The sequence below is a fragment of the Mobula hypostoma genome, chromosome X1 (genome assembly GCF_963921235.1).
Source record: "Mobula hypostoma chromosome X1, sMobHyp1.1, whole genome shotgun sequence".
In the NCBI taxonomy this organism is placed as follows: Eukaryota; Metazoa; Chordata; class Chondrichthyes; order Myliobatiformes; family Myliobatidae; genus Mobula; species Mobula hypostoma.
In genome coordinates, this window is record NC_086128.1 from 49,281,744 (window position 1) to 49,306,131 (window position 24,388).

Below are 24,388 nucleotides of genomic sequence, written 5' to 3' on the forward strand. Positions count from 1 at the left end.
TCTGTTAATGGTATTCACATGGTTTTTTTCACAAGCTCTGTTAACGGTATTCACATGGTTTATATCACACACTCTGTTAATGGTATTCTCATGGTTTATTTCACACACTCTGTTAATGGTATTCACATGGTTTATCTCACACATTCTGTTAATGGTATTCACATGGTTAATTTCACACACTCTGTTAATGGTATTCACATGGTTTATATCACACACTCTGTTAAGCGTATTCGCATGGTTAATCTCACACACTCTGTTAACGGTATTCACATGGTTTATATCACACAATCTGTTAACGGTATTCACATGGTTTATCTCACACACTGTTCAAGGTATTCACAACGCTTATCTCACACACTCTGTTAACGGTATTCACATGGTTTATCTCACACTCTCTGTTAACGGTATTCACATGGTTTATATCACACACTCTGTTAATGGTATTCAGATGGTTTATCTCACACTCAGTTAACGGTATTCAGATGGCTTATATCACACTCTGTTAACGGTATTCAGATGGTTTATATCACACACTCTGTTAACGGTATACAGATGGTTTATCTCACACTCTCTATTGATGGTATTCACATGGTTTATACCACACACTCTGTTAACGGTATTCACATGGTTTATATCACACACTCAGTTAACGGTATTCAGATGGTTTATCTCACACACTCTGTTCACGGTATTCACATCGTTTATCTCTCACACTCTGTTAACCATATTCACATGGTTTATATCACACACTCTGTTAATCGTATTCCATGGTTTATATCACACACTCTGTTAACAGTATTCACATGGTTTATAACACACAGTCTGTCAACCGTATTCACATGGTTTATATCACACACCCTGTTAACGGTTTTCACATGGTTTATTTCACACACTCTGTTAACGGTATTCACATGGTTTATTTTACACGCTGTGTTAACGATATTCACACGGTTAATTTCACAGACTCTGTCAACGGTATTCACATGGTTTATTTTACACGCTCTGTTAATGATATTCACATGGTTCATTTCGCACACTCTGTTTACGATATTCACATGGTTTATTTCACACACTCTGTTAAAGGTATCCACATGGTTCATCACACACACTCTGTTTATGGTATTCTCATGGTTTATCTCACACACTCTGCTAAGCGTATTCACATGGTTTATCTCACACACTCTGTTAATGGTACTCACATTGTTTATATCACGCACTCTGTTAATGGTATTCACATGGTTTATATCACACAGTCTGTTAACGGTATTCACATTGTTTATCTCACACACTCTGTTAACAGTATTCACATGGTTTATATCACACACTCTGTTAACGGTATTCACATGGTTGATCTCACACACTCTGTTAACGGTATTCACATCGTTTATCACACAAACTCTGTTAACCGTATTCAGATGGCTTATATCACACTCTGTTAACGGTATTCAGATGGTTTATATCACACACTGTGTTAACGGTGTTCACATGGTTTATATCACACACTGTGTTAACAGTATTCATATGGTTTATTTCACACACTCTGTTAATGGTATTCACATGGTTTATATCACACACTCTGTTTATGGTATTCACATGGTTAATCTCACACACTCTGTTAACGGTATTCACATGGTTTATATCACACACTCTGTTAACCGTATTCACATCGTTTATATCACACACTCTGTTAACGGTATTCACATGGTTTATATCACACACTCTGTTAACCGTATTCACATCGTTTATATCACACACTCTGTTAATGGTATTCACATGGTTTATATCACACACTGTGTTAACCGTATTCACATCGTTGATATCACAAACTTTGTTAATGGTACTCGCATGGTTTATCTCGTACACTCTGTTAATCGTATTCACATGGTTTATAACACACTCTCTGTTAACGGTTCTCGCATGGTTTATATCACACACTCTGTTAATGGTATTCACATGGTTTATATCACACACTCTGTTAATGGTATTCACGTGGTTTATATCACACACTCTGTTAACCGTATTCACATGGTTTATATCACACACTCTGTTAATGGTACTCGCATGGTCTATATCACACACTGTGTTAACGGTATTCACATGGTTTATCTCGTACACTCTGTTAACAGTATTCACATGGTTTATTTCACACTCTCTGTTAACGGTATTCACATCGTTTCTTTCACACTCTTTGTTAACGATATTCACATGGTTTATTTCACACACTCTGTTAATGGTATCTACATCGTTTATCTCACACACTCTGTTTATGGTATTCTCATGGTTTATCTCACACACTCTGTTAACGGTATTCTCATGGTTTATCTCACCCACTCTGTTAAGCGTATTTACATAGTTAATCTCACACACTCTGTTAATGCTATTCACATGGTTTATATATACACACTCTGTTAACGGTATTCACATTGTTTATCTAACACACTCTGTTAACGGTATTCACATGGTTTATATCACACACTCTGTTAATGGTACTCGCATGGTCTATATCACACACTGTGTTAACGGTATTCACATGGTTTATCTCGTACACTCTGTTAACGGTATTCACATGGTTTATTTCACACTCTCTGTTAACGGTATTCACATCGTTTCTTTCACACTCTTTGTTAACGATATTCACATGGTTTATTTCACACACTCTGTTAACGGTATTCACATTGTTTATCTAACACACTCTGTTAACGGTATTCACATGGTTTATATCACACACTCTGTTAACGGTACTCGCATGGTTTATATTACACACTGTTAACGGTATTCACATGGTTTATATCACACACTCTGTTAACGGTATTCACATGGTTTATCTCACACACTCTGTTAACGGTATACAGATTGTATATATCACACCCTCTGTTAACGGTATTCACATGGTTTCTTTCACATACTTTGTTAACGATATTCACATGGTTTATATGACACACACCGTTAAGCGTATTCATATGGTTAATCTCACACCCTCTGTCATGGTATTCACATGGTTTATATCACACACTCTGTTAACCGTACTCGCATAGTTTATATCACACACTCTGTTAACAGTATTCACATGGTTTATATCACACGCTCTGTTAACGGTACTCGCATAGTTTATATCACACACTCTGTTAATGGTATTCACATGGTTTATCTCACACACTCTTTTAACGGTATTCACATGGTTTTTATCACATACTCTGTGAACCGTATTCACATGGTTTATCTCACACACTCTGTCATGGTATTCACATGGTTAATATCACACACTCTGTTAATGGTATTCACATGGTTAATCTCACACACTCTGTTAATGGTATTCACATGGTTTATATCACACACTGTGTTAACGGTGTTCACATGGTTTATATCACACACTCTGTTAATAGTACTCGCATGGTTTATATCACATACTGTGTTAACAGTATGCATATGGTTTATTTCACACACTCTGTTAATGGTTTTCACATGGTTTATATCAAACACTCTGTTAATCGTATTCACATGTTTTATCTCACACACTCTGTTAATGGTATTCACATGGTTTTTATCACACACTCTGTTAACGGTATTCAGATGGTTTATATCACACACTCTGTGAACCGTATTCACATGGTTTATCTCACACACTCTGTTAACGGTGTTCACATGGTTTATATCACACACTCTGTTAACCATATTCTCATGGTTTATCTCACACACTCTGTTAACGGGATTCACATGGTTTATGTCACACACTCTTAACGGTATTCACATGGTTTTTATCACATACTCTGTGAACCGTATTCACATGGTTTATCTCACACACTCTGTCATGGTTTTCACATGGTTTATATCACACAGTCTGTTAATGGTATTCACATGGTTTATCTCAGACACTCTGTTAATGGTATTCACATGCTTAATCTCACACACTCTGTTAACGGTATTCACATGGTTTATATCAGACACTCTGTTAACGATATTCACATGGTTTATCTCACGCACTCTGTTAACGGTATTCACATGGTTTTTATCACATACTCTGTAAACCGTATTCACATGGTTTATCTCACACACTCTGTCATGGTTTTCACATGGTTTATATCACACACTCTGTTAATGGTATTCACATGGTTCATCTCAGACACTCTGTTAATGGTATTCACATGGTTTATATCACACACTGTGTTAACAGTGTTCACATGGTTTATATCACACACTGTGTTAACAGTATTCATATGGTTTATTTCACACACTCTGTCAATGGTATTCACATGGTTTATATCACACACTCTGTTAATCGTATTCACATGTTTTATCTCACACGCTCTGTTTATGGTATTCACATGGTTAATCTCACACACTCTGTTAACGGTATTCACAGGGTTTATATCACACACTCTGTTAACCGTATTCACATCATTTATATCACACACTCTGTTAACGGTATTCACATGGTTTATATCACACACTCTGTTAATGGTATTCACATGCTTTATATCACACACTGTGTTAACCGTATTCACATCGTTGATATCACAAACTTTGTTAATGGTATTCGCATGGTTTATCTCGTACACTCTGTTAATCGTATTCACATGGTTTATAACACACTCTCTGTTAACGGTTCTCGCATGGTTTATATCACACACTCTGTTAATGGTATTCACATGGTTTATATCACACACTCTGTTAACGGTATACAGATTGTATATATCACACCCTCTGTTAACGGTATTCACATGGTTTATCTCACACTCTCTATTAATGGTATTCACATGGTTTATACCACACACTCTGTTAATGGTATTCTCATCATTTATTTCACACACTCTGTTAACGGTATTCACATGATTTATCTCACACACTCTGTTTATGGTATTCTCATGGTTTATCTCACACACTCTTTTAATGGTATTCACATGGTTAGTCTCACACACTCTGTTAATGGTATTCACATGGTTTATCTCACACACTCTTTTAATGGTATTCACATGGTTAGTCTCACACACTCTGTTAATGGTATTCACATGGTTTATATCACATACTCTGTGAACCGTATTCACATGGTTTATCTCACACACTCTGTCATGGTATTCACATGGTTAATATCACACACTCTGTTAATGGTATTCACATGGTTAATCTCACACACTCTGTTAACGGTATTCACATCGTTTCTTTCTCACACTTTGTTAACGATATTCACATGGTTTATATCACACACACCGTTAAGCGTATTCACATGGTTAATCTCACACCCTCTGTTAATGGTATTCACATGGTTTATATCACACACTCTGTTAACCGTACTCGCATGGTTTATATCACACACTCTGTTAACGGTATTCACATGGTTTATATCACATACTCTGTTAACGGTACTCGCATAGTTTATATCACACACTCTGTTAACGGTATTCACATGGTTTATCTCACACACTCTGTTAACGGTATTCAGATGGTTTATATCACACACTCTGTTAACGGTATTCACATGGTTTATCTCACACACTCTGTTAATGGTTTTCACATGGTTTATGTCACACACTCTGTTAATGGTTTTCACATGGTTTATGTCACACACTCTGTTAATGGTATTCACATGGTTTATATCACACACTGTGTTAATGGTGTTCACATGGTTTATATCGCACATTGTGTTAACAGTTTTCATATGGTTTATTTCACACACTCTGTTAATGGTATTCACATGGTTTATATCACACACTCTGTTAATTGTATTCACATGTTTTATCTCACACACTCTGTTTATGGTATTCACATGGTTAATCTCACACACTCTGTTAACGGTATTCACATGGTTTATATCACACACTCTGTTAACGGTATTCACATTTTTTATCTAACACACTCTGTTAACGGTATTCACATGGTTTATATCACACACTCTGTTAACAGTATTCACATGGTTTATATCACACGCTCTGTTAACGGTGTTCACATGGTTTATATCACACACTCTGTTAACGGTATTCACATGGTTTATCTCACACACTCTGTCATGGTTTTCACATGGTTTATGTCACACACTCTGTTAATGGTATTCACATGGTTTATCTCAGACACTCTGTTAATGGTATTCACATGGTTTATATCACACACTGTGTTAATGGTGTTCACATGGTTTATATCGCACATTGTGTTAACAGATTTCATATGGTTTATTTCACACACTCTGTTAATGGTATTCACATGGTTTATATCACACACTCTGTTAATTGCATTCACATGTTTTATCTCACACACTCTGTTTATGATATTCACATGGTTAATCTCACACACTCTGTTAACGGTATTCACATGGTTTATATCACACACTCTGTTAACGGTATTCACATTGTTTATCTAACACACTCTGTTAACGGTATTCACATGGTTTATATCACACACTCTGTTAACAGTATTCACATGGATTATATCACACACTCTGTTAACGGTGTTCACATGGTTTATATCACACACTCTGTTAACGGTATTCACATGGTTTATCTCACACACTCTGTTAACGGTGTTCACATGGTTTATATCACACACTCTGTTAACGGTATTCACATGGTTTATCTCACACACTCTGTTAACGGTGTTCACATGGTTTTTATCACATACTCTGTGAACCGTATTCACATGGTTTATCTCACACACTCTGTCATGGTTTTCACATGGTTTATATCACACACTCTGTTAATGGTATTCACATGGTTTATCTCAGACACTCTGTTAATGGTATTCACATGGTTTATATCACACACTGTGTTACTGGTGTTCACATGGTTTATATCGCACATTGTGTTAACAGTTTTCATATGGTTTATTTCACACACTCTGTTAATGGTATTCACATGGTTTATATCACACACTCTGTTAATTGTATTCACATGTTTTATCTCACACACTGTTTATGGTATTCACATGGTTAATCTCACACACTCTGTTGATCGTATTCACATGTTTTATCTCACACACTCTGTTAACGGTATTCACATTGTTTATCTAACACACTCTGTTAACGGTATTCACATGGTTTATATCACACACTCTGTTAACGGTACTCGCATGGTTTATATTACACACTCTGTTAACGGTATTCACATGGTTTATATCACACACTCTGTCAATGGTATTCACATGGTTTATATCACACACACCGTTAAGCGTATTCACATAGTTAATCTCACACACTCTGTTTATGGTATTCACATGGTTTATCTCACACACTCTGTCATGGTATTCATATGGTTTATATTACACACTCTGTTAATGGTACTCGTATGGTTTATATTACACACTGTGTCAACAGTCTTCATATGGTTTATTTCATACACTGTTTATGGTATTCACATGGTTTATATCACACACTCTGTTGATTGTATTCACATGTTTTATCTCACACACTCTGTTAATGGTATTCACATGGTTAATCTCACACACTCTGTTAACGGTATTCATATGGTTTATATCACACACTCTGTTAACCGCATTCACATGGTTTATATCACACACTCTGTTAACGGTATTCACATGGTTTATATCACACACTCTGTTAACGGTAGTCGCATGGTTTATATCACACACTCTGTTAACGGTATTCACATGGTTTATCTCACACACTGTGTTAACGGTATTCACATGGTTTATATCACATACTCTGTGAACCGTATTCACATGGTTTATCTCACACACTCTGTCATGGTATTCATATGGTTTATATCACACACTTTGTTAATGGTCTTCACATGGTTTATCTCAGATACTCTGTTAATGGTATTCACATGGTTTATATCACACACTCTGTTCACGGTGTTCACATGGTTTATATCACACACTCTGTTAATGGTATTCGCATGGTTTATATCACACACTCTATTTACGGTGTTCACATGGTTTATATCACACACTCTGTTAATGGTACTCGCATGGTTTATATTACACACTGTGTTAACAGTCTTCATATGGTTTATTTCACACACTTTGTTAATGGTTTTCACGTGGTTTATATCACACACTCTGTTAACGGTATTCACATGGTTCATATCACACCCTCTGTTAACGGTATTCTCATGGTTTATATCACATACTCTGTGAACGGTATTCACATGGTTTATCTCACACACTCTGTCATGGTATTCATATGGTTTATATCACACACTCTGTTAATGGTATTCACATGGTTTATTTCAGACACTCTGTTAATGGTATTCACATGGTTTATATCACACACTCTGTTCACGGTGTTCACATGGTTTATATCACACACTCTGTTAATGGTATTCACATGGTTTATATCACACACTCTGTTAATGGTATTCACATGGTTTATATCACACACTCTGTTCACGGTGTTCGCATGGTTTATATCACACACTCTATTTACGGTGTTCACATGGTTTATATCACACACTCTGTTAATGGTACTCGCATGGTTTATATTACACACTGTGTTAACAGTCTTCATATGGTTTATTTCACACACTTTGTTAATGGTTTTCACATGGTTTATATCACACACTCTGTTAACGGTATTCACATGGTTCATATCACACCCTCTGTTAACGGTATTCTCATGGTTTATATCACATACTCTGTGAACCGTATTCACATGGTTGATCTCACACACTCTGTCATGGTATTCAGATGGTTTATATCACACACTCTGTTTATGGTATTCTCATGGTTTATCTCACACACTCTGTTAAGCGTATTCACATGGTTTATATCACACAGTCTGTTAACGGTATTCACATTGTTTATCTCACACACTGTGTTAACGGTATTCACATGGTTTATCTCACACTCTCTATTAATGGTATTCACATGGTTTACAGCATACACTCTGTTAATGGTATTCACATGGTTTATATCACACACTCTGTTAATGGTATTCACATGGTTTATCTCAGACACTCTGTTAATGGTATTCACATGGTTTATCTCACACACTCTGTTAATGGTATTCACATGGTTTATATCACACACTATGTTCACGGTGTTCACATGGTTTATTTCATACACTCTGTTCATGGTATTCACATGATTTATCTCACACACTGTGTTTGTGGTATTCTCATGGTTTATCTCACACACTCTTTTATTGGTATTCACATGGTTTATATCACACACACCGTTAAGCGTATTCACATAGTTAATCTCACACACTCTGTTAATGGTGTTCACATGGTTTATATCACACACTCTATTAACGGTATTCAGGTGGTTTATATCACACACTCTGTTAACGGTATTCCCACGGTTTATCTCACACACTCTGTTAATGGTATTCACACGGTTTATCTGACACACTCTGTTAACGGTATTCACATGGTTTATATCACACACACCGTTAAGCGTATTCACATGGTTAATCTCACACACTCTGTTAATGGTATTCACATGGTTTATATCACACACTCTGTTAACGGTATTCAGGTGGTTTGTATCACACACTCTGTTAACGGTATTCATATGGTTTATATCACACACTCTGTTAACCGCATTCACATGGTTTATATCACACACTCTGTTAACGGTATTCACATGGTTTATCTCACACACTCTGTTAACGGTATTCACATGGTTTATATCACATACTCTGTGAACCGTATTCACATGGTTTATCTCACACACTCTGTCATGGTATTCATATGGTTTATATCACACACTCTGTTAATGGTATTCACATGGTTTATCTCAGACACTCTGTTAATGGTATTCACATGGTTTATATCACACACTCTGTTAACGGTGTTCACATGGTTTATATCACACACTCTGTCAATGGTACTCGCATGGTTTATATCACACACTGTGTTAACGTTATTCATATTGTTTATATCACACATTCTGTTAATGGTATTCACATGGTTTATATCACACACTCTGTTAACCGTATTCACATGGTTTATATCACACACTCTGTTAACGGTATTCACATCCTTTATATCACACACTCTGTTAAAGGTATTCACATGGTTAATCTAACACACTCTGTTAATGCTGTTCACATGGTTTATCTCACACACTCTGTTAATGGTATTCACATGGTTTATATCACATACTCCATTCACGGTGATCACATAGTTTATATCACACACTCTGTTAATGGTACTCGCATGGTTTATATCACACTCTGTGTTAACAGTATTCATATGGTTTATTTCACACACTATGTTAATGGTATTCACATGATTTATATCACACACTCTGTTAACGGTATTCACATGGTTCATATCACACCCTCTGTTAATGGTATTCACATGCTTTATATCACACACTCTGTTAAAGGTATTCACATGGTTAATCTAACACACTGTTCATGCTGTTCACATGGTTTATCTCACACACTCTGTTAATGGTATTCACATGGTTTATATCACACACTCTGTTCACGGTGTTCACATGGTTTATATCACACACTCTGTTCATGGTACTCGCATGGTTTATATCACACACTGTGTTAACAGTATTCATATGGTTTATTTCACACACTCTGTTCATGGTATTCACATGGTTTATCTCACACACTCTGTTAACGGTATTCACATGGTTCATATCACACCCTCTGTTAATGGTATTCACATGGTTTATCTCACACACTCTGTTAACGGTATTCACATGGTTTATCTCACACACTCTGTTAATGGTATTGATATGGTTTATCTGAGACCATTCTTCGATATTCCCCCCCCCTTTGACTCCCTCATTATTGCTGTCCCTCTTTTTCTCACTCTCTCACTCACTGTTGCCTCACACAATTAAGTTCATTTATACACACCTGAAATAGCTTGTTAAAGGTTTCGTAGATGAAAATGAGGGAGATTAAGATGGAAAATATTTCCTGCGTAAATCGAGAAATGAATCGAACCAGGAAGCTGCCTTCAAAGGCAACGAGAAGAAGGACGATAATAATCATCCATAATCCAACCCATATACGACCGGCCAAGTAATTGACACCAATATTTTCACAGAACTGTAAAAGAAGGATAATATTAAAATTTTACTTGAAAATGTTCTTTGTGGTATCCACTTATATTCTGCACAGGAACCATCAATATTTTACAACTTTGAAATCTTGGGTGATACTATATGTTCCATTCAAATCTGGGATGCAAAGTCACTATGTTCTATGGCTTCCCTTATTAACATTTCTGAAGTTCTGTTGTGTCTAATATTCTGCTTTAATGTCGTAATGTTCCCGGAGTAACATATTGACCATAACATGTATGAAATTCAGTGACTCTGTGATGAAGTATCATTCTCACTTCACCCACATCTGTAGTAACAAAGCAACAAACACAAAATACTGGAGAAACTCAGCAGGTCAGGCAGCATCTATGGATCAACAAACAGTTAACATTTCAGACCGAGACACTTCTTCAGTGCTGGAAAGGAAGGGGGAAGATGCCAGAATAAAAAAAGTTGGGGGAAGGGAAGAAGGATAGTTAGAAGGTGATAGGTGAAGCCAGTTGGGGAATCAAGGTAAACACATCTGATAGAAGAGGGGAGTAGACCATAGGAGAAGGGGAAGGAGGAGGGAACCAAAGGGGAAGTGATAGGCAGTTGAGAAGAGGTAAGAAGACAGAGTGGGGAATAGAAAAAGACTGGTCTCACCAGAAGGTGAATGGGCAGGTGTCGTGGAAAAGATGCGGTTGTGGGCAGCATTTATGGTGGAGGAAGGGAAACCTTGTTCTTTGAAGAAGGAGGACATCTCTGGTGTCCTGGAAAGGAAAGCCCCATCCTGGGAACAGATGTGATGGAAACGAAAGGGACTGAAAAAGGTTTTACGGGAGACAGGGTGGGAAGAGGTATAGTCAAGATAAGAATAGGAATTGGTACATTTATAAAAGAGAATGGTCGACAGTTTGTCTCCAGAAATGGAGACAGAGAGATCAAGAAAGGGGAGGGAGGTGTCAAAAATGTAGTAACAAATTTGTTAGTAACTTTTCTTTAGTGCTTATAGTAAATGCAAATGTGTGCATATTCTGCTCATGCGGCAAAGATTTCAAAGTTTCAAAGATCAGATTTAATATTGGAGAAATGTATACAATATACATCCTGGAATGCTTTTGCTTCGCAAACATCCATGAAAACAGAGAAGTGCCCCAAAGAATGAACGACAGTTAAATGTGAGAACCCCAAAGCTCCCTCCTCCTACGCGTAGGTGGCAGCGAGCAATAATCCCCCCTCTCCCACCAGCAAAAATAAACGCACATCGGTACCATCACCGAGCCCAAGCATGTGCTAAGCAGTAGCAAAGACACAGATGAGAGTTACCCCAAAAGCTTCGCATTTCATCCAAAATTTGACAAACCACAGGTTCTCTCTCTCCCTGGCGAGGGAGAGGGAGATGTCCCCCATTTTCACAGCCAGCGGGAGACTTAACAACAACCCGCTGGTTTACGATCTTAAAAGATTTTGATATTGAAGTATTTTTTGTGCTAGAATAAAGCAGCATTACTTCACAGAGATAACTATCAGGAGCTCCAGATGAGCTCATTATCCACTCTGAGCCATGATGAAGTTCAAAGTTCAACCTTGCGAGCTGGAGCCTCCACCGTGCACTACCTGGATCATTGGCCCAATCACATGGTTGGTAGGAATCTTATATTAGGAAACAAATGAACTGTTAATAATATTGTCCTATGAAATATGCAACATTGGATGGCAGACCATGCACAATGTACAAGGCTTAACATGGTTGTGATGCTCAAACTTTTTAAAAAAAACTGGCTTTGAATGTCACAGAAATAAAAGTTATTAGACTTACTTTAAAATAGGCTTCCTCAAACACTAAAAGTGGACCAGAGAAACCCAAAATAAGCAGAGGCTGAGCACCTATTAGAGAGAAGATGACTCCTTGAATTGCTGTGGAAACAATCAGCTCTGAAACACCCATGTTACCCCTCGTCTTCTCCTCTGGAAACAAAATTGAGAACAGTTAAGCATGAGGAATATCGAGGGCATGGAAAGCACAGTCTTATCATCTGACATCTGAAAAGGAGGACACAGATAAATCAACTTTCCTTATGTGCCATGCATGGTTCCATTCCCTCATTCAGCATTCAGTTTATACAGTTTGGGAAAAAATGTTAATAAATTTAGAAGTTATTCCATGTTTAAATGTTTAATTTTAACATACTTTAATATTGATTGCTGTGGATTGCTGTATGAAAAAAGATTAACAAACTTGGCTTATACTGTACCTATTGAATTCAGAACAGCAAGAGGTGATTTCATTGCAGATACAAAATTCTAAAGGGCTTGACAAGGAGAGTGTTTCCCTGGGTTGGAGTATCTAAAACTAGTAGCCACAGTCTCAAAGCAAGGGGCTGGCTATTCAGGTCAGAGGTGAGATGTCTGGATTTTTTGGAATTGTCCATGCAAGAGGACTGTGGAGAACCAAGCTTTGAATGTATTCAAGATAAAGATTGTTGTATTTTTAGATATTGAAGGAAATCAATATATGAGATAAATGCAAGAAAGTTGTACTGAGGTAAAAGATCACCCTGTTCTTATCAAATGGCAGAGAATGAGAAGCTCAATGGCCCTTTTCTGCTTCATTCTCGTGGTTTTATGTTGTTATTTCAGTTAACTGGAGGCGTTGATAATGTGGATGGTAAAAGTTCTTTCCCCAGAATAGGGGAGACCAAAACTAGGGGCACAGATGTAAGATGAGAAGGGAAAGATTCATAAGGGTGGTGAGTATATGGAACGGGCTTCCAGAAGTGGTTGAAGCAGGTACAATAGTGCCATTTGAGAGGCACTTGGATAGGTACATGGAAGGATGGGGCTTAGATGTGAGCTGAATGCAGGACATTGGGACTAGCTGGATGAGTACAGTAGTCAGCATGGACTGGTTAGACCTTATCCGTGCTGTATTGCTCCATTCCTCAGTGACTCGAAATCATTAGTGAACTTCAACAAGACTCATTTATGTAACAAAATAAGGCATATCAAGCTCTTTAAGAGTATAGACTATTTTATAAGACTAGATATCGGTGTAGCTATAATTGGATATTGTTAGTCTGTGCTGTACTAATGCAGTCTCTGGTGAGCTGCTGTGTTAAATTGAAAAACCATGCTCTAGGGTCATAGTCACAGGGAATTTAAAATGAATAAAAGCAGAATGAAAAGGAGTAATTAAGTGATAGCAAGTTTATAAAAAATGCAGAAGGAAGAGATATTTAATATAAATGAAAAGAAAGCCAAATTTATAAATCTTTTTGCATCCAGGAATACTCTTAGGCACAAGATTGATGCTTAAGTCTTTGATACACTTGAACTTTAGTGGAAAAGAGTCAATCAAAAAACAAACAAGTGATGTTGATGTTCCATCTGAGATTCTGCTTTGTGGTCGAACCTACTACTCTGCACCAAGACTGGCCACATTTTACAACTTTGAGATCTTCAGTGACAACAAGTTGCATTTGACTTTGCAATTGTAAGCTATCTATGCTTTAGGGAATTCTGGACTTTTTGGATATTGATATTTTTGAAGTTCTTTCCTCTTTTAAATTTGACAATACCCTACCTTCACATGGTACTTAAATGTGATAATTCAAACCACTTTTATTAAGGGAGTTATCAGTTGAATCCGTCATTAACAGATGCTTTAGCAAACTGCAATGTTTTTTATGATTTTGAATTATTTAGTATTTTTTTCGATTAATTTAGTAAAATAAAAGTAATTCTCATAATAGCTTCTTACCAAGGAGACCTCCAAAGGTGATGGCAGGAGTCAAGGCAGCAAAATAAATGAAGATAATTGCAGCCAAACATTGAGGATTCAGGGCATCCTTGATGTCGCTCAGATATTTGGGATAGCGACGTTTGATATCTCGGAACAAACCTCCAAATGGCTTCCTGGTTCTCTTGAGAGGATCATCATCAACAGGTGGTGCTGGTCTGATAGGAACTGGAATGATAGAAATTCTGAATTGGACATGATACCCAAATGGACTTACTCCTGAGCTCTTAGGACCTCTTAGATCAGCAATTATTTTTGGAACTACTCTTGTTCTGATTTAGATTTACTGGGAATTTGATCCTAACCCACTGTCTCCCAACTAATCTATCACTTTCAATGGGTTGCTTTTAAAATTCCTTCTGAGATACCTGATGAGAGCTCATGTTACCTGTCTCATTCACAAGTCAGTTATATTGATAGCCTTGTCCATCACCTCATTATTCAAGGTAAAGAATCACCATTCTGTTATTCACATCTAATACTGACAACTTTTTGCCCATCTCAGGTGAATAGTAATTTTATAATTTCTTACTTTTTCTACATTTGTAACACCACTTACTTCCCACTGTTTGCAGAACTCTGTATCCATTTCATCTGATTTTCATGTTATTTTGCGTTTGCAATGACTGTTGCTTACATTGTCTATAACTTATAATATAAGCTGGTTATTATTAGATGCCTGATATTACCTTCACTGCCAATACCAGTTTCCATGATCTTTCATCTCTACCTACCCAACACAAAAGCATGAAAGTATAGCTTTGCCTCCAGTTGCTAAAGCAGCTTCTAGACACAAGGAAGACTGCAGATGCTGGAAATTTGGATCAACACACACAAAATATTGGAGGAACTCAGTAGATCCGGTAGAACCTATGGCAGTTTCAAGAACATTCTGTGCTGTGGAAATTTAATTCTCATGCATAAAGCTGTTGTGATTTCCCATCTTCATTACTAAAGAAGTCTGGCATATATAATATAGTGTGCTGTCAAAGTAATCAATGCATCTTTCATAAACTTTACTAAATTTGGTGTGGTGAAGTTGGTGCCAAAGCAGTGCTTTCAAAATTGAGTGAAAATTGGTCACAATTTTATTCAAACTTAAAACTTAAATTTGTTCTATGACAGAGCGGATCTGTACAGTGTGAAACAAGAAGAAAAAAAGAAGAAATGTTCCTCTGGCCAGTCCATTCAGCCTGTCCAGCGTTAGTGCTTTGATTGTCCATCACAACAAAATCAGATACCAGTGACAAAAATCTTCATCTCAATGTATTGTTGATCTATTCAACTGTTTACCCATGAGTCACTGTAGAAAATACAAACAATATCAAACTTTTCTTTGCCTCCAGCTGCAGTTTATTTTTGTTATCCACCTTTTTGTGTTTCTGATTTTTGTTGATGTTCCAAGTATTCACTGAAGAAAAATCCATAGAATGAAGAAGAAATATATATATATTTTTGTTTCAATGGGTTAATTTCATAAGGTACATTGCAGGAACATTTGACTCCTTTGTGTTTGGTGCATGGGCTGAGCTTTGGGCATTTCAGGTAATGCTGGAGATGGCGTTTTTATTTATGGAAAGATTAGCCATTCTTCTTAATGTATTGATTGTTGAGATACATTTTAATACCGCTGCTCAAAATCAGAATAGGGTTGACAAATAAGGAGAAACGTTTTATGTTGGCAGAATTACTAATGAGATAATTGAGGAAAAGAACAAGGAAGAAACAGGATTTTATTTCATTCACTAACATGCTATGATCTAGAAAATACCAACGAAGAGGTAGTGTGATCAGATTAAAGAGGAACTTGCAAATGGGAATTCAGGGTTCAGGGATTGAACAGGAGAATCATTGTACCATTCCTTCAGACAGCCCCTCCAGACACTTAGGCTCAATGGAGCCCATCCACAGAAGTGGGGCTCTTTGACTTACTTTGATTTATTGCTTGTATGTTTCTTCTGGGATATTTGGCTGAACCTACAGTAGACTTCTAGATTTGTATAGAATGTGTTTTTTGGCAGTAAACGGAATGTGGTTTGTGAAAACCTGATCTTTTTAGCTTGGTATGTAAATTCATAAGTTCAAGAACAGTCTCATAGTGGTTATATTGCAGGAGCTGCAGCCAGAGCAACATGCAGTCTGCTGGAGGAATTCAAAAGGTTGAGCAGCATCTATAGGAGAAAAGATACTCTTGATGTCTCAGGTTGAAACGATGCATTAGAACTGACAGTGGAAACACTGACAATATCTTTCCTCTCAGAGATGCTGCTCAACCAGCTGAGTTCCTCTAGGAGAATGGTTGTTGCTCCGGGTTTCACCATTCACAGTCCCTTGTGTCTCCAGCAGCCAGGGGTTTGGACCATTATGTATAACCCTGAATCCTACTCGATTACCCAAGGATTTAAAATTTTGTTGGTACATAGGTAAGAAATCACATGAAAAATTGTTTTTAGTAACAGTAACCACAAAACTACAGATATATCACAAAAGCTCATATGTTTCATGGCTTCTGGGAAGGAAATGTGTCATCCTTACCTAGTTTAGCCTATATGTTACTCAGACCCACCAGTGTGGTTGATTCTTAACCATCTCCTCAGTTAAGAGATGTCTTCATTGCCAGCATTACCAAAGATGTCAAGAGCATTCAAACATAAACATAGACTAATGTAAAGTGAGCCCATTTTACCTGTCTGTGATTGCTGAGCTGTTTTCATCAACTTGTCATCCTTCAGTTTCTTCCTCTTCAAAAGCATTTCCCGCTGGAAAGGTGTCACATATTTTAGTTGTTCTGCATCCTGGATTTCTGTTGGTGAAATGACAATGCTGTAGTCCAGAACCTCTCGGATACCATCCAGCAGATCACAGGGATCCTTTGCTTCGTATGCAACTTGGCGGAAAATCTGGGAAAACAGAATGAGCCTCTTCATTTAAATTTTCCACCACTAAGAAAGTACCTTCCTCCTTCATCATTGAACAGCTGAGGGAGACCAGTAGGCACAGGAGCAGTGGACCCACTTTAGTTCTAAAATATTACTACTGTGTATACTTTAAGTATCTAGAAAACTAAATAGAAATTTCTGTTCAAGGAGGTTGATGCAACAGTGGCTGACAAGGAAAGTCAAAAACACCATAAAAGCCAAAGAGATGGCATATATTAGAGCAAAAATTAGTGGGAAGTTCGAGGATTGGGAAGCTTTTCAAAACCAACAGAAGGCAACTAAAAAGCCATAAGGAGGGAAAAGATGAAATATGAAGGTAAATTAGCCAATAATATCAAGGAGGATACCAAAAGTTTTTTAAGATATATAAAGAGTAAAAGTGGCCTCTGATCGGATGAGAACAGATAATAGAAACATGATTCTTTTAAAAATTAAGCATAATATGAGATAACGCCCCACTGAGGTAATTCAGCTAAAGCATGCATCATTGACTTCACTCACTGTTGATTGGCAGTTGCATTAACTTGGTTATCATTTATTATTAGTAATAGAGTGTCCAGCATTTGAATTACTATATGTCATACCAAACACTTCAATTCCTGACTCTGTAAACAATTAAAACAGTTAGTGCATTGAATGTATCCACACTCTGCCTTGATCTTCACTAGCTAACCTTGGAAAAGAAATATTACCTTAAACATGTATTCCCCTTGTTATGAACCCTATGAGTACACAACTCTCAATGCAATTCTCAAATTTTGAATCAGATGGAAGCTCCATTATAGTTATAATGGTGCTTCTATGTAATGAAGCATTGATCTGGATCGGAAAGACTTTGTCAATTTCCAGCAGTTTATGACAGATATGTTAAGTTTTCCAAGTTGCAGGAAGTTTCCATACCTTGTCTGACATTAAAGTTGAAAATGACCGCCCAATTTCATGATAGTCCATGTTGGAAGTTTTGGGTGCCAGGAATACTACGATGAATCGGGTAGGGATGGAAACCTCCAGGACTGACTCCAAACAAACGGCCTCCTCCAAACGCACAAAGGCCATTGCTGGGCAAGTCAGTGATTCCAAACAACCTGCCAAAGGGGGAGATGGCTGTGAATATCTTTGATATATCATCCACATCCAGTTCAGTTCACTGTCTAGGCAAGGATAAATTTGAGAACAAAGCCTTAGAATTATTCACTTCATTAATTTATACTAACAGGCCAACATAACTTGAACATAAAATCGGAATCTCTTTCAAATAGTTTGGAGAATAAAAGTGCTTAAATAGGTATTGGTGATTGGAAGATGGAGGAAAACAGCAGTGTTCAGAATTAAGAGACATGCTTAAAGGTACAGTAAATAAAAGACACGAGTGTAAGAAGTTCAAGTTTTACAAGAAGGATAAGATCTTCTTTGTAATGAAGTGGTATTAAAGGTATGTTGCTGAAATCAAAGGCAACATAGTAACATTGCAGAAACACAGAGCATAAACATGTGTTTATGTTATCAAACATGAAATGTTTTGAGCGGCTGGTCATGGCACACATTAAAACCTTAATTCTGGCTACATTAGACCCTTTCCGGTTTGCTTATTGCTCAAATCGATCCACTGATGATGCAATAGCCTCTGCCCTACCCCCTGTTCTGTCCCACCTGGAAAATGGGGTCTCATACACTAGACAACTGTTTATAGACTTAACTTCAGTTTGGTATTTAACACCATCATACCCTAGAAACTGTCCTCCCTGGGTCTCAACACCTCCCTCTGCAATTGGATACTGGACTTCTTAACAGTAAGGCCACTGTCAGTCCGTGTGGGCAGCAATGTCTCTCGTCCCATTACACTGAGCCCCGGCACTCCCCAAGGTTATACACTCAGCCCGCTGCTGTTCACACTGCTGACGCATGACTGTGTCACAGGATCCAGCTCAAACCGTGTCACCAAGTTTGTGGATGACACATCAGTGGTTGGCCTTGTCAAGAACGATGACGAGACAGAGTATGGAGAGGAAGTGGAGTGGCTAGTGGATTGGTGTGAGAAAAACAACCTATGCCTGAATGTGGAGAAGGCAAAGGAAATCATTGTGGACTTCAGGAAGCTGCAGACAAACCATCCCCCTCTGGAATACACAGAGAGTTCAGTGCACCAAGTTCCTGGGAGTTCACATCATTGATGACCTCACCTGGTCCCTTGATATCACCTCCTTGAACAAGAAGGCACAGCAGCGCCTTTACTTCCTAAGAAGATTGAGGCAAGAGAGGCTCCCTCTACCCCATCTTAACTGCACTTTATAGGAGCACCATTGAGAGCATCCTGACAAGTTGCATCTCCATCTGGGATGGGAACAGCCGAGCATCAGACTGGAAGTCCCTACAAAGGACTGTGAGAATGGCCGAGAGGATCATCGGGGTCTCCCTACCATCCATCGGGGGCATTTCTCAGGAGCGCTGCGTACACAGGGCCCTTAGTATTCTCAAGGATCCCACCCATCCGTCCAGCATCCGCTTTGACTTTCTACCATCAGGCAGGAGACTCCAAAACATAAAAATATGAACAGTCATGATGAGAAACAATTTCTTCCATCAAGCCATTAGGAAGAAACATATTCAATGTGTCACTGGTTAATCTGATCTGTACCTTACAATATTTAATATTAATGCACTTTAGTTTGTTATTTATGTGTGATTCATCTGTACATTTTATCCTTACCTTCATAAGATATTGTGTGTTATGTGTACTACTGTGCTTTACACCCTGGTTCGGAGGAATGTTGTCTTGTTTCTATATACATTATATTGTTATGTATGTTACATACACAATTTAATGATAATAAACTTGACTTGACTTGTCTTGAGAAGGTGAACTACATTAACAGTGCCCTCCAGCCACCAATGAGGTTAATGACAGCAATTTTTGTGGAGGTTTGGGTAAAATGATGAGTATTGGCCAAGACCACAGTGTTTTTCTTTGAAGGATACCAGCTTAACCGTCATCCAAGGTAACAAGTGACTAATACCACATTCATTTGCAAACCAAGGCCTATCTCCATTCCCCCACGCTTCCCCCCTCCTCCACCACCACCACAATTTCCCCTATAAGGAGAAAAGGATGTTCTATTGAAACCATCTTTTTTTTCATTATCATTACAAGGCACAACAAAGATGTTCCATACTTACCAACAAGAACTAAGGTTCCTTCTGTGTTTTCTGGAATTTTGTCCATTATTTCCGAGTGATGCCTCTTATGATGTTCCTTTGCCACAATAACAAAACATTACAATTTACTTTAATACAAACTCTCTTTCTTGGAAACCTCCATAAAACATCTTGGGATGAATTATTGAAATGTACTCTTGTGTACCGTACCCATGTGAATGCCACATTATACAGTGTATGTAAAACTTTTGACCATTTGATCCTACATAAAGATGTACATTTGTACTGAATTTATACAGGTGTTTGTTAATGGTTGTCATTCAGGTGACCCCTGTGTTACAGCTGGAGGATGGGCTGTTGCATTACTGGAAAACAATTCAAATTGCAGTTGTCTGCAATGCAAAACCACATCATCTGTGATGCATCAAGAAATACGAGTTCAAAAAAAAAATTGTTTATTTATTTATTTATTTATTTCACATAACTTTTGTAAGAGTAAAGTTTCATTGACAACTCAGATCTTTTAGGTGTGGTTTGTGAATTTTGTAACAATCATTTTCCATCACCTGACCTGCCATAACAGAGGTATCTTTTGTATAGTTCTCAAGTTCAGTGATGTACATTAATTCTGCAATCCTTGGATAACAGAGTGTGCTTCAACACTATGATGACATAGACATCTTTCAGACACAGCACTGAATTGATGCAAAAAAAAAGTTTACAAATGTTACAGGTATTAACCATGAATTACGAGGGGTGATTGATAAGTTTGTGGCCTATGGTAGAAGGAGTCAATTTTAGAAAACCTAGCACATTTATTTTTCAACATAGTCCCCTCCTACATTTACACACTTAGTCCAGCATTTGTGGAGCATATGAATTTATAGAAGTCGGTGTCTTGGACCGCCAGAAAGTGGCCCACAGCAGGGGTGATTGATAGGTTCGTGGCCTAAGGTAGAAGGAGATGAGTTATACAGCTCTCGTTACATGCACGTGCAGTTCAACTCTTTGAGTGAAAACGCACAAAGTTTGAAGTTAGTAACTCATCTCCTTCTACCCTAGGCCACAAACTTATCAATCACCCCTGCTGTGGACCACGTTCTGAAGGGCCAAGACGCCGACTTCTACAAAGAAGGGATCCGTATGCTCCACGACCGCTGGACTAAGTGTGTAAATGTAGGAGGGGACTATGTTGAAAAATAAATGTGTTAGGTTTTCTAAAATTGACTCCTTCTACCTTCGGCCACGAACTTATCAATCACCCCTCAGAATGATCAGTTAGGCTCAGAGAGAATCTGTATATACTGACAAATACCTTTATTGGCTCAGTTATCAAATGCATAAATTTACAAAACTAAGTACTTGTGCGCACACCCATCAGGTTTCATGACCCTCTGTGAACAGTCAAAGAATAGAAAAGGTAATATCCAGGAAAAGGATTCTATGCTGCTTAGGTGTTTCTCTTGATCATGATGTAATGTCCACATTTCTGACATGGGTTATCACTTCCAGTGTGGGCACGTGGCCAAGTGGTTAAGGCATTGGACTAGTGACCTGAAGGTCGTGAGTTCGAGCCTCAGCTGAGGCAGTGTGTTGTGTCCTTGAGCAAGGTACTTAGTCACACATTGCTCTGCGACGACACTGGTGCCAAGCTGTATGGGTCCTAATGCCCTTCCCTTGGGCAACATTGGTGTCATGGAGAGGGGAGATTTGCAGCATGGGCAACTGCTGGTCTTCCATACAACCTTGCCCAGGCCTGCACCCTGGAGAGTGAAGACTTTCCAGGCGCAGGTCCATGGTCTCGCAAGACTAACGGATGGCTTTACTATATTATCAGTTCCACAATGGTTAGCATCCACAGAGTTACCACTGTCTATACTCACACAAACCTCCATTCTGATCCTTTTCCTTATCAGATCAATCTGTTATGATTCGATTTCATTGGCTCAGGCTTTTCTGACTGACCTATGTCAGCTTCTCATTGGCCCAAGGCTACAAACAGTAATACCTTTTGGCTCTTTCCTCAAACTTGTGCTTCAGGTAACTTCAAAGTTGCTGGTGAACACAGCAGGCCAGGCAGCACCTCTTCCTAGAGATGCTGCCTGGCCTGCTGCATTCACCAGCAACTTTGATGTGTGTGGCTTGAATTTCCAGCATCTGCAGATTTCCTGGTGTTTGCGCTTCAGGTAACTTCCTGAGTTCTTTTCAACTCGACCCACTTCAGCCAAGCACTGAGTCCATGCTGTTTCAGATCACTAGCTGTTCTTTCTACAAGCCTTCCATTTTCACATAACTAAATAAATGGCTTCTTATCCGGACATGGTCTCAGGTTTAGCAAATCATTATCAGGGAAACTTATTGTGTTCACTTTCAATTGCTCTGAGCAAGAACCAGTTCACTAAAGTGGTTCGTAAAATGGTGGCTGCAAGAACAGTCTCACAAAATGGCAGCCTCCATAACCGTCAACCACATGGCAAGAACAGAAACATTAGCTTTGTCTGCTTCCACTGCTCTTGCCTCATTCCTGTTCACTGATTTGCAGATTTTTGTTCTTTCTGGCCAACACAAATAATAGAATATCCAATTATTTTACAATTTTATTCTTGATTCAGGATGTGAATAGAAGAGAAAGCAAATAAAGTTGAAAATTCTTGACCTGCTTGTTTATACCATGAAAAGATAACTGAAAATAAACTGTAAAGTTTCAATTTGGGTAAAGGTACTCTGAAGTGGATTGAAACAAGAATACTATATAGAGTGCATTGCCTATTGAAATAGATTTCACATGTGCAAAATACCACAGATCCTAGATCAAGTAGAAAATTTTGGAACTATTCAGCAGAATATTGGCAGCATTTATGCAGAAGCAACAGGAGTTAATGTTTCACACCAATGAACTGTAGTCAGAACTGAGGAAAAGCTGGATATGTAAGGATATGGGGTTTCATGAAATGCAGAGGTAGGGAAGGTGCCAAGTGGAAGAAAGAATAGAAGGAAAGTCTGAGGTAAGGTAAGATAGATAAATGGAAGTAGTTCTGAATCCTAAATCTGAGAATTTTGGAAAAAGAATATGTAGACACCGATTTGAGTATAGCCAGAGGTAAAATAATTTGGAACGAAGCCAGTCTTCTTCAGTTGGAGACTTGTTTATCCAATAAATTAACTGTGTATTTTCATACTACTCTAAAAAAGGATTTGGTTATTTTATCAAGCTAGTTCATTAATGGGATTCAAAAATAGTTCAGTCAATGATATTAAGAGTCATTCTACACAATTCTAGAAAGCTAATGCTTTAAAGAACAACAAAAGGGGAGTTGGCAAAGCTCTATACTAAAATCTGTCAAGTCCACTCTCATTAAACCACAATTGTGTAACCCTAAGTGTTGACTTTTTCATTGTAGGCTTGCTGAACTGAGGTGAATGCAATGTGTCCATGCAAAGGAAAGTGGGTCACCTTTTTGAGCATACAGATGATAAACCAGTGTTGATTAGAAAACCAGATCTGAATTAAAACCTTTTCTATATGTATTGAAACCTGAATGATTAAAACTTAATT

At 37.9% G+C, this 24,388-nt stretch overlaps 1 protein-coding gene across 3 annotated transcripts in view; it reads right to left on the reverse strand.

Annotated features, from left to right (window-relative positions):
• The window catches only part of LOC134340197 (anion exchange protein 2-like), an 84,951-nt gene that overhangs the window by 27,229 nt on the left and 33,334 nt on the right, over nucleotides 1-24,388 (reverse strand). For all 3 annotated transcript variants that reach the window (XR_010016494.1, XM_063037172.1, XM_063037173.1), the window contains 6 exons: nucleotides 20,854-20,929; nucleotides 18,580-18,764; nucleotides 17,427-17,640; nucleotides 14,702-14,908; nucleotides 12,761-12,909; nucleotides 10,769-10,963 (listed from right to left, as the gene is read on the reverse strand). Coding sequence is in view for 2 of the 3 variants with exons in the window: in XM_063037172.1 (XP_062893242.1) it covers nucleotides 10,769-10,963; nucleotides 12,761-12,909; nucleotides 14,702-14,908; nucleotides 17,427-17,640; nucleotides 18,580-18,764; nucleotides 20,854-20,929 (1,026 nt within the window). In the remaining variant the exon portion in view is untranslated. The remainder of the gene's footprint in view (nucleotides 1-10,768; nucleotides 10,964-12,760; nucleotides 12,910-14,701; nucleotides 14,909-17,426; nucleotides 17,641-18,579; nucleotides 18,765-20,853; nucleotides 20,930-24,388) is intronic.